Genomic DNA, 16258 nt, shown 5'->3' on the forward strand with positions numbered 1-16258 from the left:
TCTTCTTGATGTCATGGTCCTCTTCCAGAATGAAGGACAAAACACACACACACACACACACACACACACACACACACACACACACACATACACACACACATACCACATTCCTTTCTCACCCCTGCTTCAGGGAATCCCTAGCTTCCTCCAAGATTCAGTTCAGGTTCCAATTTTTACAGGAAGCCCCTCTTGATCTTTCCTCTTCCACACAGTACTTAGTGTCCCTATCCCCTAGAATCCTCAACACTTAGCACAGTGCTGGGAATATAGTAGGCATATAATAAATGCTTGTCTATCAATTTATTCATTCTTTTTCCCTGGAAGCATGTGGCTAGCTCCAAACTTTGGAATTTTGGGCCAAATGGTCAAACCACTGGGCTAATTCCCAACAGTGTCAATGGCTTAACCCAAACTTCATTTCTGAACTACAGTCTTAGCCTCTTCATTGGTCATCCTGCTTCCATTTCTCCCCTTTTGATATGATGCATCTTGCTAGTTGAAATGCAAGTTCCTTAAGGGTAGGAATCAATGACTTTATTATGTGTAAGGCAGTGGACAAAGCACTGAGGATACAAATACGATATATAGATATAGATATGGATATAGATATAGATATAGATAAAACAATCCCTGCTCTCAAGGAACTTACATTCTTTCAAGAGAGATAGGTCTCTACTTAAATAATATATACAGAATAGTTATAACAATGATAAATACATCATTAGCAATAATAATTATTAACATTATTAATGTGGTATTAAATAACAACAACAATAATACATGCATTGTTAATACAATGATAAATATATTGATAACAATGATAAAGAAGTATAAAGTAGTTAAATTACAAGGTAGTTTAGAAGAGAGGACACTAGCAGTTAGAGGAATCAGGAAGGGCTTCATACACAAAGTGGTACTTGAGCAACATCTTGAAGAAAGATAAAGATTCTGTTAGCAGGGAATCCATGTCAGGCATGGAAGATAGTCAGTGCAAAAGCACAGAAAGAAGAGCAGGAATGTTATCTATGAGGGCAGGAGAGAAAGTCAGTTTGGATAGATGGAGGTGGAGATGAAGAAAGAGTGTATTAAAATACATAGAGGTTGAAAAAAAAATGCAGTGGGCCTGGTTGTAGGTTGTAAAAGGCTTTAAAAACTAAAGAGAGGAGTTTATATTTTACCCTAGAGCAGAGGGTTCTTAACTACTTTTGTGTCATGGACACTCTTGGTAGTCTAATAAGGCTTATGAACCCCATTTGAGAATAATTTTAAATGCCTCAAATAAAATACAGAGGATTCCAAAGAAGACTAATTATCAACAGCTATCAAAATGTTAACAAAAACAAGTTCATGGATCTCAGACTTAAAACCCGTGTTTAGAGACAATAGGGAGACACCAGAATTGAAGAAGGGAGTGACATGGTTAGAACTGCACTTAAGGAAATAACTTTGGCAGCAGTGCGTAGTATGAAGTGGAGGGAGGAGAGACTTGAGTTAGGAAGATGAACTAGGAGGCTGTTGCAATCATTTAGGCAAGAAGTATCGAGGGACTGAACCTTATTAAGTGGTGGTTCTATGAGGAGAAAGGTTCTATGTGAGAAATGTTATAGAGGTAGGAATGGAAAGATTTGACAATTGATTGGATATGTGGAGTAAGGAAGAATAAGAAATTAGGGATAATGTAGAGATTACAGACCTGGGAGATTGGTGGAATGATAATGCCTTTAACAGAAGGAGGGAAGTTTGGAAGGGAGGTGAGTTTAAAGGAAAAGATAATTAGTTCCATTTCAGACATGTTGAGTGTGACAGTTATTTAGGACATCCATAATTAAATATTGGTGATGTGGAACTGGAGGTCAGGGGAGAAATTAGGGCTCGATATATAATATAGAGCTGTGAGACACCTAAATAGAGATGATAATAAGACTCATGAGAGATGCTAAGGTCAGAGAGAGAAGAGGAACCAGAACAGAGCCTTGGGGAACACTCACAATTTTGTTTTTGAAACCTTAGCACCTAGTACATTGTCTTGTAGGAATAAGAGCTTAATGAGTTCTTGTTGGATTATATTCCTACCGGCCTATTCAAGATAACATATAATACTTCTGATCCAATTTGCACATTACAACATTCTCAGGCAGTTAAGTGGCTCTATGGATAGTGTTGAACTTGTAGTCAGGAAGACCTAAGTTTGAATCCTTTCTTAAATACTTAGCCACAGTGTGATTCTGGGCAAGTTATTAAATGTCTCTCAGCTTCAGTTTCCTCATCTGTAAAATGGGGATACAAATAGCACCTACCTCATAGGGTCATGAGGATCAAATGAGATAACAGATGTGAAGTACTTTGTAAACCTTAAAACTATATAAATGCCAACTATTAGTATTACTAAAAGAGAACTTCCTTTCACTGACCATGCCTAAGGACCTCATTTTACATAGGTTAATCTGTTATAAAGAAGTCCATTATAATATGTTCAGGAGATTTATGATTACTTCTGGATTACATACACTTAGTAACAGGTTTCTGACAGGTTGGCTCTCCCCAAATCTGACTTCATTAGCATCCAGTAATTATCCTGTTTCCATATTCTTCTGCCACTAGGTATTTCAGATTGATTTCTGTGCTTCTTATCTTTTAAATGTCATTGAGATCAATACTGATAGTTCACATTCATGTAGCCCCTTATGGTTTAAAAATCATGTTTCCTATAATAGTCCAATACATGGATTATTATTCCCACGTTACAGAGGAGGAAAGCTGAGTTTAAGAGAGATGTATTGCCATAGTCACAAAGTGAGAGCATCAGAGCCATGATGCCAACCCTGGTCTCCTGACCCTAGCTTCAGCATTCTTTTCACTAAACCACAATGACTTCTCAATTAGAACTCTAGAATTTTATTTGGGGGGGAAGTGTGGGAAATGGGAGGAGGAATGCACTTCTCTTCTGAGAGAATCTTGGAATTCACGATATAATACTCTTGTGGCAACATATTGGCATCTTCATTACTGTCTGAACTATCTCTAGGTAGTACTATAAATACAATCAGGAGAACAGAAGCTACCACTTAGAGATACAATGGGAAGACCCTAAGGAATGTGAAACAACATTAATGAGCCCCTTTTGGAAGTGAGGATCAGCGGCATGCTTTGGGACAGCCAGCCTAGAGCCTCCATTGTGTTAAATAAGTACTCATAATTTTTGCTTCAGCTTAGGCTACATGTTAAATCCAATCCTTTTTAAGTTTTTAGCTACTGAACTTTTAAAAAGACTAATTACACATTCAACTAAAATCTTTAGCACTACTGATCAAGAGGCCCCAGTGCTCATTCTTCATGTTTTTCTCTCTCCAGGTATATCTAGAAGGCACAGCAAGCAGGAGAAATGTCATTAAAAGCCATATTCACATTGGAAAAAAGATTTGAATAGTCTAATTAAGAAGCATACTTCATATGAAGATTAAATGCTTAGATTAAATGCATGTCAGTAGTCCACAGAGGACAACAGATTCACATTTTACCCTCAAAGTCATGTTGGATCCCCAGTGGAGTGAGCATGGAAGGCTGACTCAAAGCTACCTTCAGGCAGTCACATTGGAGACTATATGACTCCCTTTTTGTATCAAGTCACCAAAAGTCACAAAGCACCTTTGTGAGCCCAGAATGAAAGCAATCCAGCCAATAGTTAGATTCCTATTTTTGTTCACTGTTATAGCCCTGGGTGTTTTTCCTCCTCTCTATTGACATGAGGTTTGCAAGCTTCAGTGACTGCTTTTTTCTCTTTATTTATATAAAGAATTTGCTCATGAAGGGGATTTTTTTCCTCCAGCTCTCATGGCTCTAATTATAATCTTAAATTCCTTAGATATAAGCAGCTGAAATTAAATCATGAAGAGCTACATACCTTCAAGGTCATCCTGGTAGATTACAATTTCTCTATCACTCTCCAAATGAATTGCTGTAATAGGAGGGAAAAGTTGATAAATACTTAAAACCAAAAGATTTCATACAGAAAGATCAAGTCCCTTGAAATACTCCTATGCTAGGACTGAATCACCTTTCCATTCTGTTATTGGAATTACCCATTCCATTGCAATAGGGTTTGACACCCTTGGAACTTGTCCTTATAAATTGTAACCCACTTTTCTACCATCAGTCAAATTATTCAATATAACACACCAGAAAATATAGCTATCCACTTAGAATAAATGAGTAGGAGTCCAGTGAATTTTTGAGGAGCCAATGTCAGATGAAATTACATTTCAGAAATGTCACTTGGTTACATTGGTTTTGTCCTATTCTCTGTGATCTGAAATTACACCAGCAATGGTTAAGAATTTATTAAGAGTATAATTCTAAACCAAGTGCGACTGTGATTTAATTGGATTTTTCCCACAAGTATTAAGAAGGTTAAATGCTTTGGTTTTAGCAGTGTAAATGTTAACCTGGCTTTATCCATTTACTAAGTGGCATTGATAGGAATACTAGAGATTAACAAAATGAATGTTGCTGTTAGGCTCAGCTTTTGAAGTTCTCATAACTTGCCAATGGTAAAATAGAATAAGAAAAACAGGATAAGATATGGATAAAACTAAGATAGAAGACCTATACCCATGCACCTGTGTATTATATGTGCACTCACACCCATGAGAGTGTACATACACACATATGTATATGTATATCGAGATAGATAGATAGATATAGATACACATATAGTTTCCAATTATGGATTGACCCTCACTAGTTGGTTACCTACCTTGTAATCTCTTGAGATCAACAGGATCAAGAGCTGCAACTGCCTCAGAGACTCGAGAAGGTCGACTGATTCCAGCATTGTTAACTGCCCTTACACGAAACATGTAGGATCTGCCCTCAAAAAGTCCAGTTACAGGATATTTGCAGATTTTCACTGGTGAATCATTGCACTGAATCCAATTGTCAGTTCCCACTTCACACCTTAAAAGTTAAAAAAAAAAAATAACAAACTCTAAGAATCTGGTAAATATGCATAAAATGCAAATTATTTTAATAACTAGAAAATGTATCAAATCAATAAAATCTGTACTAAATAAAGTTACACATACGTATAAATGGAAATTCCAATGAACTTAAAGATATATAGAGGACTTAATACAACAGGCCTTTTTTTTTTAAGCTTTACACTTTTCAAAAAGATCAAAGTCTTCAAGCCCAATTAGGCAAAACCATTTCCAAAAGTTGGTACATTCAAATCAATTCTTTTTTACTGTCTTTATTCACTTGCCTCACAGTACATCACAAAGACCAAGAGTGTACATGAACTCTTAGTTTGCATGCTGTCTGCAATGGATTTGTGATCTCATCAACATGGCTACCCCCTAAAAAGATATGGAACACAATTTCCTCTCTATCTCTTGACATGTAATAGCACCAAGGGAACACCTATGTGACTGTTTATCAGTTAGCCCTTGCCCTCACCACATGACTGGCTCATATTTTTAAATTACCCATTTTTCAATTACCCATTTCTTTCATTATATCATTTATATACTGTCTTTAAAATTCCTTGCTCTTAATGTGTTACATCCTGTTCACAGCCACCACAAGACCTTGCCATTGCCGTTTGGGTGATCCTCAGTTTTAATTCTTCAGAGGGTACAGCACTCCATAACTTAAAACCAGATACCATCATTGGGAAAATACTGATATCAAAAACATAGATCACTGTTTTAAAGAAAAGTTTGAGGTCATTAAAAGAACTTTATAATTTCTCAAAATACAGCCAACTTTACTCCTTTTGTGTAATTCAAGGGCCAACTGTTGACCATTTGAATGTTTGTTTATATATATATATCTACATATATATATATATATATATATATATATATATATATACACATACATACACACACATACATACATACATATATATGTTTACGTATATGCTAAACTCTTTTAGACAAATATGAATACAATTTAAGAGAATGTGCAATATTCCAAAATTTGATTCAATAGGCTCAATGTCGTCAGGAATAGGAGTACTTTTAGGACCTCACTATCTAGGAAGTGCAAGGTACCCGTCTTCAGTTAAAACTCTTTGCTGGATCTTCTCTTTGACAATGGAGAATATCTTTGGTGAGGATAGGCCTCCCTGTTTTATGACTCACTTTATCAGAGAGTCATTAAACCATGTTATCTTTATTTTTATATCTTTCAGGGAATCTTATAGAATCTTGGCATATGCATGAGAGACAGATTGTTGGGGCAAAGCTTTTAAGGGGCATTCTTCTGTGTTGAATCAAATGCTTTTTTTCAGTCAATAAACAGTAGACTCAGTGTACTTGCATTCTCCACATCTTTCAGTCAATTATATAATGGTTAAAAATATGGTCAGTTATAAACTATCACTTTTTTTAAAGCTGTTCTTTGAAATCATAAAAAAGGGAAAAGGACCTACATGTACAAAAATATTTATGGTAACTTTTTTTGTGGTGGCAAAGAATTGGAAATTGAAGGGATACCCCTCAATTGGGGAATGACTGAAAAAATAGTGGCATATGAATACAATGGAATACTATTGTTCTATAAGAAATAACGGTAGGTGGATTTCAGAAAAACCTAGAAAGACATACATGGACTGATGCTGAATGAAGTGAGCAGAACCAGGAGACCATTGTTCACATTAATAACATTGTGTGATGATCAACTTCTCAGCAGTATGATGATCCAAGACATGAATCCAAAAGATTCATGAAGAAAAATGCTATCCACATCCAGAGAAAGAACTACAGGGTCTGAATACAGATTGAAACACATTTTCTCTTTTTTTGTTTTTTTCATTTTCATGTTTTTCCCTGTTGTTTTGATTCTTCTTTCACAACATGACTAATGTAAAAATATGCTTAACATGATTGTAAATGTATAGCCTATATCAGATTGCTAGTTGTTTTGGAGAGGAGGAGGGAAGGAAAGAAGGGAGAAAAATTTGGAACTCAAAATCTTACCAAAAAAACTATCTTTACATGTAATTAAAAAAAATACTATTAAGTGCAAAAAAGAAAACCCTGTTCTTTGTGATGCTTTGTATCAAAGATGCTTTTGATGCATGTTTAGATTATTCTTATAAAATTAGATAGATAGATAGATAGATAGATAGATAGATAGATAGATTAATTGATAGATTGATAGGTGAATGTGAGTAGTTATTCACGTTGTCTTGGACGTCTTCTTTCTTAATAATAATGTGTAAGATTTTTTCCATGCTTCTGATATCTTTTCATCCTTTAGATATCATGAAATTTATCCTTTCATTGCCTAAAATTGTGGTGCATCCAAGATGAATCTTCTCTGCATATACTTGGTCTTGTCCAGTTTCTTTTCTCATCTTTGAATTTTCCCCAATGTCACTCCCCCTTTCTCTACATAGATTTCACTGTCTTTTGTGGTGAAAAGAGTTTGTTATAAAAAATATGCACAGATTTTTTTTCAGATTTATTCTCGTTGTCTTACTTCCAATGTCATCCTTAAATTCCCTCTGGATGGTCTTGCTTAGTTAGGTCTCTGGCTAAACTTCTTTTAAACTTTATTTTTCGTTTTCCAACACCTCTCTTCGTTTTATGAGGCAATACTGCTCATAACCTCCCATTCACCTTTGCAACATTTTAAGACAAGATTATATTCTAAGTTAAGGCTGTTTTTGGCTTCCACATTTCTTCATACAAGAAGTAAGTCAGGTACTAGATGACTAATGCAGGTTCTTTTGATGATGTAATTATTGTAAGTGATTTATATAAGTTAAACTTCTTTATGATATGGTTTTAATTGGTGTTAATGTCTTTTTCTCCAACCATTTTCTTTTTTTTAAATGTCAGTAAAAACTTTAAGGAGGTTACACTGGCATTATTTTAATTAAATAACATTTTTTCTCATTTGAATTCTTTCTTCTTAGCTTTGTGATGCTCTTTATGTTCAAACAAGTTGGTAGTCTGTATACAAAAGGCTGATTCAGAAATGAATCCCACGTTACTAATGTATCATTTCCTGATTATTAAATATAATGCTTCAATTTCTAAGATATTATTTGGTGTTCACCACATCCAGAATCTTTCTATTCTTTTCTCAAAAAATGTGTTTATAATAAATAAATGTGAGGCTTCTATGTGATCTACAAGTTTTCTGAAACTCCTATTCCATACTTCAGAAGTATTTTCTAACATATTTTTCACTGTCTTCATCTTTGAATTGAGATCACTGAGCATCAAAATCTATATTACTTTAATTTGAAGGATGTTATCAATTTCTTCATAGAACTTCTCTCCTTCATTCTCTACAACAATAGAATATGACCCTGAAAATCATTTTCTTTTTGCATTTGAACACATAAGACCAACTTTATCTACTTCTTTATTTGCCGTTCCACCCCAAAGGAGAAACCAAGCAATTTTCCCTTGCCTACAATTTCGCTTAGTCTCTTTGTTTCATTTCTAGTAAGAATGACAATATTGATGCAATGCAGTTCTTCCAGTCATGTGTCTATTTGTTAGTCACTGGACAAACATCTCACATTTACAGTACCAACAGTTAAGTTAATGTTTATTTTGACATTCTGCTCCCATCACTGTAGAAACACAGGTTTGAAGCCCATTTCGCATTTTTCTTTGTTTTATGGGCTGCCATGGCCAAAGAATTTATTACTATGCAGCTGACTTACTGATAATATGCCTCTCTCTACTCAGTTAGGCTGAACCTCAAAAAAGTAAACACAGTGTGTTGCTAGAAGTGTTACAGTGACTTAGAAGATAAAATACCCTTCCCCTTAAACACACACACACACACACACACACACACACACACACACACACATACCACTCTAGTATTATAGAACTTAAAACTGGAAGGAACCTTAGGTATCATCTATTCCAATCACTTCTTTTTATATATGAGAAATTCTGAGTCCCAGATAGGTTAAGTGACTAGCCCAAAGTTGTATAGCTCATAAGTGGCTAAATCTAGCACTCTTTCCACTATACTATGATGTCTCCTGTTTCATTTTAAAGATGAGGAAACTGAGGCCTAGAGAAAGAAACTTGTCCAAGGTAAGGTTAGTAGAACTAGGACCCAAATCCCCCATCTCCTAATATATCGTGATTTCAACCATACCATATAGTCTTTGGTGCTTAATTGATATTCTTATTAAAATCCAAAATCAAAACAGCAATTGCTTTGTATAACAATAACACTTGGCTTTTCAGAATGCTTCTGAAATAAAAACTGCCAAGTTTTTACAAGTATTAGGCTATAATTAGAGCCCCAAATTTTTAACAAAATTAGCATGTCCATCAGAAACTGAAAAATTGAAATGAAAGGATATCAGCAACAGGTTTGTAAATCTGTGTTCTTGTGGTCCATTATCTTTAGGATAACTCATTCATTTTCAAAAGAATAGCCAATTTATAGAGCAGGGATATATTTAAATTCAGAACCAACTAATCCAGCAATCAACAGGTATTCTTTAAGTACCTCCTAAGCACCAGACAGATCAGAGATATAAAGAAAAAAATGCAACAGTATCCAAATCCAATAAACATATATTAAGTGCCTACTATGGTCCAGGCACTGTGCTAAGCACTGGAAATACAATAAAAATTTTTAAAGCTCCTGCCCTCAAGTAACATAATCTAATCTTATAATCTAAAGGTGGAAACAAGACACAAAAGAAGGCAGGAAATGGTAGAGAGTATAATGGGACACCAGGGAGTACCTGGATTTCATAGAGTTGAAACCATGCAGGGCAGCAAATGCAAAGTAGAGTGAGCTAAGTCTAGTTTCTGCCCTCAGTAAAAGAAAGCATTGGGGATGAGTTTAATACTCTGCCCTCCAGTCCTCCAAAAAAAGAAGAGAGGAGGCTGAGGGAGGCAGAATCAATCAAGGCTTGAGTTAGCAGCACGATGGTGATTTAGTAATTTAATAATGATGAGCTTACCCTAAGTATGACATCTTGTTCAGTGGAGCTGAAAACAGGCAGGACTGCAGATGCAAAGTAGAGTAGATCTGTCTTCAAACTAGCTAGTATTCATATAATGCTTTAAGGTTTGATCATCTTAGTCACGATAACACAACAATCTTGCTATCATTATTACCAGTTTACATTTGAAGAAACAGAATGAGAGAGATTAAACAAATTGCCCAGAGTCACATAGCTAGAAAGCATTTGAAGAATGATTTGAATTCAGGTCTTTCTGACTCCATGTCCAGCACTCCATCCACTGCACCACCTAGCTTCCTAGGAGCTCATACTTGTTTGGAGAGATATATACATCTTTAAGTAAATACAAAAATCAATGAAAATAATCGTAGGGGAAGGTAAGAGCAATTGTTGTGATCAGGAAAGGCTTGATGTAGAATGTGATGCTTGAGCTGAGCTTTACAGAGCTGTAACATTTCAGAGTTGAAACAATTCAAGTTAAGCACAGATGTCTCTGATGACATGTTGCTGCTGATGGGGGTGTGGAAGCTTCAGGCTGGGAACTGAAGTGGTTGGGAATATGGAAAGTAGAGAAAAGGGTTTGGAGTCTCAGAGGTGTCTAAGCTCATTGATGCAAGGAGCTCAGTCCTTCAAGGTTACTTGAGCATGGACAGAGTTGAGGATGGAAGTGGAGTTTTAAATAAATCATTGGAATATTTGTCATCTACTAGAGTGCCATCACAGTTTAGCCTGATTAGAAGTAACTATTCCATTAGGGTAAATAAGGCAGGATTTTCTCATGAAGGCTGCAGGGTCTGGGAAAACTGTTTTCCTGGATGAGAAAATCAGTGTATTTTCTCTAGTTTAGGATGGAAGAGGAAGTAGAGATTTTCCAACAGATGTCTGCCACCTCCTTCAATCTCAAGCCAGAAATAGCTTCTGATTCTGATATATTTGAGACCTGTTTCTCTCATGACAACCGTGAAGGTGGCAGTGAGGAGGTCAAAGATGATTGCCATCCTGTCATCCTAACTTTCTGGATCCTGCCTTCCTAGAACAGAATAGTTTCTAGAACCCGTATGTTTCAAGTTTCTTTCAAAATTCTCAGTAGCCTTAGGTGGGTATGGATGGGGACCAGTAGCAGAAAGGGTAGAAAACCAACAATACCAGAGTTGCCAGAAGAGGAAGATCAGAAAGAGGTGGGGGGGGTGGTATAAGAAGAAAGAGGGGAAGGAGACAAAAGGGAAGGCAAAAAATGATAAGTCAAGAATGAAGAGATAGAGGAGGGGGAAAAAAGAAGAGAAAGAAAGGAAGCAGAGGGACAGTGGATGAGGAAAGAGATGAGAAGGAAAACGAAAAAAAAAAAAAGAAGCCTGACAGGGAAAAGCAGAAAAGAGGAAAAGATGAAGTGGAGGATTTTATTTCATAGAAAGGGTAACCCCTAATTTAGCTGGCTCTACATGATACCAGAACAGCAAGTTGAAAGGGTGTTGGAGAAGACAATGTCTAAGATCCCTTCCATTTCTAGTTCTATGATCCATTAAATGCCTGTCATTTGAAACTTGTCTTCTGATACTTCAGGAAACAATATTCTCACAATCCTACTTCTCAGATCATTTGCTTTAAATGGGTCATTGATTCCAATAGGAGGGACCATGTGCTTGAAATATGATTGCACACTGATTCCTAGGGATAGTGTGGAACGAGTTTACTGAATTTGCTCAAATTCCTTCTCCCCTGCTATCAGCAAGTCAATAATAATATTTTTCTATTGCGCTTTAATATTTACCAAATATTTTCACAGTCTTTATCTTATCGATCCTTACAAAAGTCTTGTGAGATGGGCAGAAAAAAATTTACCCTACACAACAAAAAAGGAAATTCTGGTTCAAAGAGTTTGTGACTCGTCCAAGATTGCACTACTTAGGCCGAAGCCAGGACCAATGCAGCGGACATCCAGCAGCCATCTTAAACTCAACCTATCCAAACCTGAACTTATTCTGTTTCCCCAAAAAGCCTCTTCCCTCATAAACTTCCCCTCCTTCCAGTCCCAGCGCTATCCCTGATTCCATGCTATCTTTCACTCTTTGTATCCAAATCGTTGCCAAGGCCTGTGGACTTCACCTTTGCAACACCTCTCCAATATGTCCCCTTCTCTACCCTGATACTGCCACTCATTACATCATGCCTGAACTATTTAATAGCGTGCAGGTTGGTCTGCTCTGCCTGCTACAAGTCTCTCCCCATTCCAGTCCATCTTCTATTCAACCACTGAAGTGATTTGCTTTAAGCATAGTTTCAACCATGTTATTTTCCTATTCAATAAACTCTAATAGGTCCCCATCACCTTCAGGTTCAAATGCAAAATCCTCTGTTTGCATTCAAAGCCCCTCATAATCTACCTTTCAAGTCTTCTTACTCCTTGTGACACACCCCTCCACATACTCTTTGATCCAGTGATACTGGCCTTTTTGCTATTCCATGAACAAGACACTCCATCTCTCACCTCTGAGCATTTTCTCTGGCTATCTCCCTTGCCTGGAATGTTTTCTCTGGTTCCTGGATTCCTGGGCTTCCTTCAAGTCCCAACTAAAATCCCACCTTCTATTACTATAGCCTTTCTTAATCCCTCTTAATTCTAGTGTTTACCCTCCAACATTTCTTATTCATCCTGTATGTAGCTTGCTTTGTTTGGATTTGTTTGGATGCTGTCTCCCCCATTAGACTGTGAGTTCCTTGAAGACAGTGACTATCTCTTGCCTCTTTTGTATGCAGTGCCTGGCACATAGTAGGTACTTAATAAATGCTTTTTAACTGACTCCCAGCCAGGTCTTCTTTCCATGACACCATTCTGCCAACACAAAAACGAGCCAAAAGATACTAATTTTTCTAGGACTAAATGATTGATTCAATATATGTATAAGCTCCATGTCAAATATCTTGAAAAACATTTAAATTACTCATCATAGCAATAAAAGAGTTGGGAAACAGTATAAACCTGTAAATACATTAATCAGCTATCACATGTAATTACACTTGAATTTTACACCTTCATAAAAAGAAAGAGTTCAGTACCAAGTCCTCAAAAGCAAGTCTTCCTTTCGGTCTATAATAGATGTTTCAATAGTTTAGAGATGCATAATTTCATCAGTCCTTGTTCTCTCTACAAATGCAGAGAACAAGTGTTTTATAACTTAGTGCAAAGTACTCTAAAGCAGCTGTGGCCAACACACACACACACACACACACACACACACACACACACACACTGTCCAAAATGGCATTATACGGCTCTCTGTATTTAACTAGCCTGGTCTTTGTAAAACAGAAATACATTTCATCACTAGATCCACATTCAAAGCTTTGCCAGAGTGTGTGCTGTAATGGCATACTCTTTGATAAGCCAGGGTTAACTCCATGTGGCATCAAAATAGGATTAAACCTTTGGTATACATAAATACATAAAGCTTATCTAGGGAGATTTAGGAGGAATGCGGGAGGTATGTGTTAGTGGGGAAGATTAAAATGAGACATTCTTTGGTTTCCTCAGACACCATTACTACATACACAAACAATGTGACCATGGTGATGCAATTTATTAGACAAGTTAAGTAACCAAAGTTGTTCTCTATTGGGAAAAAACAACATCAAATCATAGGGTACCATATATTCAATAGAAGAAGCACGATAAATTAATAGGTGATGTAATATTCTAATGTAGCCTCCATAAGTTTATAGATGAAATTTTGGATGCCATTTTAGTCTCAGAAGAATTTGATGACTACTCACCTATCAACAAAATAGCCAATGACTGGACTCTCACTTGTTGTATTTGGTGGCTTCCATGTCACAATGACATAATCTCTATTAGCATCATGGCACTGCACATCCATGGGGGCTCCTGGGGCTCCTGTAACTAATGGGTCAGCATCTGGAACAGATAAGAAAGAAGTGTATTTCTGGTCAAGTCGGAAGGGTAAGCATGTAGCCCACCTACAACGCTATCTTCCAGAACATAATTAATTTAATATTCACAATTTTAGAATAACAACAAATCAATAGGATTGGCATAATACTTCTGTTGCTTTAATATAATGGCCTGTAATTTAGTACCCAAGATCACATCGACTTTGTACTAGAATTTCATGTAAGATTTTTGAGAGGGAAAAATATTAGCTGCACAATTTCTAATGTTACCTCGTAAGCAAACTCATTTCCCTAAAAAAAAAAAACAAATTGCAAACCCCAGTTACCAACCTGAACTTTTGATGAGAAAACTTTATAACCTTATTGCAAAGTTTTTGTTGGTAAAGCTCACAGTGTTTGCATCATCTCCACAAACTCCCAATTCCATGGTCACTCATCATTTGACCCAAAAAGTAAAGTGGAAAATCACACAAGCATAAAATGTAATATTTCCATTTCTTCTATTTCCAGTTAGAACAAAATTGCAGTGATGAGAATCAGTGTTGTTGTTTTGTGTGTGTGTGTGTGTGTGTATGTGTGTGTGTGTGTGTGTTACAGTTTGCCTTATCAAAGCATGATAAAAATCCATTCAAGTGCTTTTCTTTTTCATCATGTGTAATGGAATATTGAGCAATGTTTGGGCCAGTCTTTCACTCATCCACTTCCTCCCTCTTTATAGCCCTCTGCCTTGCGTTTTATTCATTTAAAATTTTAAGTCCAAATCTGCTAAAAGTCAACAGATCTACTTCGGCGTACTAATTCACTGAAACGTACTTACTTGTCTAGTCTAAAATATGTATTTCTACACTTATATCCATGACTATATTATGCATACTTAACCATGTAAACATTATACAGTTTCTTGTACTATTCCCTTCAGCAGATTAAAAGCTTAGAATATCTTAGTGTTGAACCAGCTATTTGCTCTTTCATTTAAAATACACAGGAAAAAAATAAACTGAATGGTTCCACTCCCCCATATTTGCATTATTTTCTTCTTCTTGATGGTGCTGAATAAGCAAGGCAATTTAAACTATGTCACATTGATTACATTTTATGGGTTGGGGGTAGGAGGGAGTCTTGCCATCAGCTATGTGCACAAAATGGAAGGTACTTTTTAATGTCTACCTAGCCAGTCAGTAAAATTGCCTAACGTTGACATTACAAGTTTATGTTCTCTTGTTTTGTTCAAACTAAAGCCATTTATTGCTAATGAGTTTCTTCCCTTATGCTATGTTCTGGATGTTCACATAAAAGGTAAAATATCCTAATCTGCACATTGATGAAGACTCTATGGGGGTAGCTAGGAGGCACAGTGGATAGAGCACTGTAACTGAGGAAGGGCTCAGGAATTTAGGAAGACCAGAGGTCACATCCAGCTTCAGATGCTTACTAGTCACATGACAGTGGGCAAGTGACTTAGCTTCTATCTGCCTCAGTTTCCTCATCTATAAGATGAGGATAAGAGCACCTATCTCCCAGAAATGTTGGGAGGATCCCTTTGATTATAATATATAGAAAGCACTTTGCAAACCTTACAGAACTATATAAATGCTGGAGGAGAAGGAAAAGGAAGAGGAGGAGGAGGAGGAACAGGTGGAGGAGGAGGAGGAGGAGATCATCAACCTCATCGCAGAGGCTACTGTACAGAAAGACACATGAGATCCTAGGAGTCTGGAGTTAGGGTGGAGAGGTAGGGAGGATTCACAGAGGTTGGTAGTTATATAAAGGTATTTTCTATTTTTCCCTTCCTCTACTTACCTGTTATCCCAAAAGAGAAAACCCTGCAAGTCTATCAGGCAATTTGATGTATTAAAGGAACCTTACAGAGATATGAGGCTGAACTCTCCTCACCATATAAACCCAACAGTTTGCTAAGGGCTCATTCTTCCAAATGAATTTGAAGCAGATATGAAATTGTCTTGCTCAGGCCTTACCTTCCTTTTCCCTGCCTCCAAAGATCAAGGAAAGTAATAACACAAGGTCAGAGAGAATGTACAAATATTCCTGTGTGTGTCTGTAGACACAACTGCATCTCAGCTAGACAAGGGGATAGAGAATGTAAGGTGGTGAAGAGAACAATAGATTTAGAACCATAAGATCCATTCAAGCTGTATCAGTACTTTTACCTCTCAAGGTTTCAGTTTCTTTATTTATAAAATGAAGGGCTTACATTAGATTATCCCGAGGCCTCTTCCATCTCTAATGATCGGGGGAAGAGGGACATTGGTTAATACTTAAGGCAAAAATGCTAGGCAAATCTGAGGGCCCCAGAGGCCAGGCAAGACCTAGAGATAAAAAAGAGAGAAGCAGAAGACCTAGGGCACTGATCTGTTATAAAGTAAAGAAAAT

General features: G+C 36.7%; 1 protein-coding gene across 1 annotated transcript in view; it reads right to left on the reverse strand.

Annotated features, from left to right (window-relative positions):
* Positions 1–16258, reverse strand: part of MYOM2 (myomesin 2) — a 160563-nt gene that overhangs the window by 89768 nt on the left and 54537 nt on the right. The window contains 3 exon segments of the mRNA XM_020973014.2: positions 3902–3955; positions 4754–4953; positions 13730–13871. Of these exon segments, the coding sequence (XP_020828673.1) occupies positions 3902–3955; positions 4754–4953; positions 13730–13871 (396 nt within the window).

The sequence above is a fragment of the Phascolarctos cinereus genome, unplaced genomic scaffold (genome assembly GCF_003287225.1).
Source record: "Phascolarctos cinereus isolate Bilbo 61053 unplaced genomic scaffold, phaCin_HiC Scaffold_2;HRSCAF=192, whole genome shotgun sequence".
Classification (NCBI taxonomy): domain Eukaryota; kingdom Metazoa; phylum Chordata; class Mammalia; order Diprotodontia; family Phascolarctidae; genus Phascolarctos; species Phascolarctos cinereus.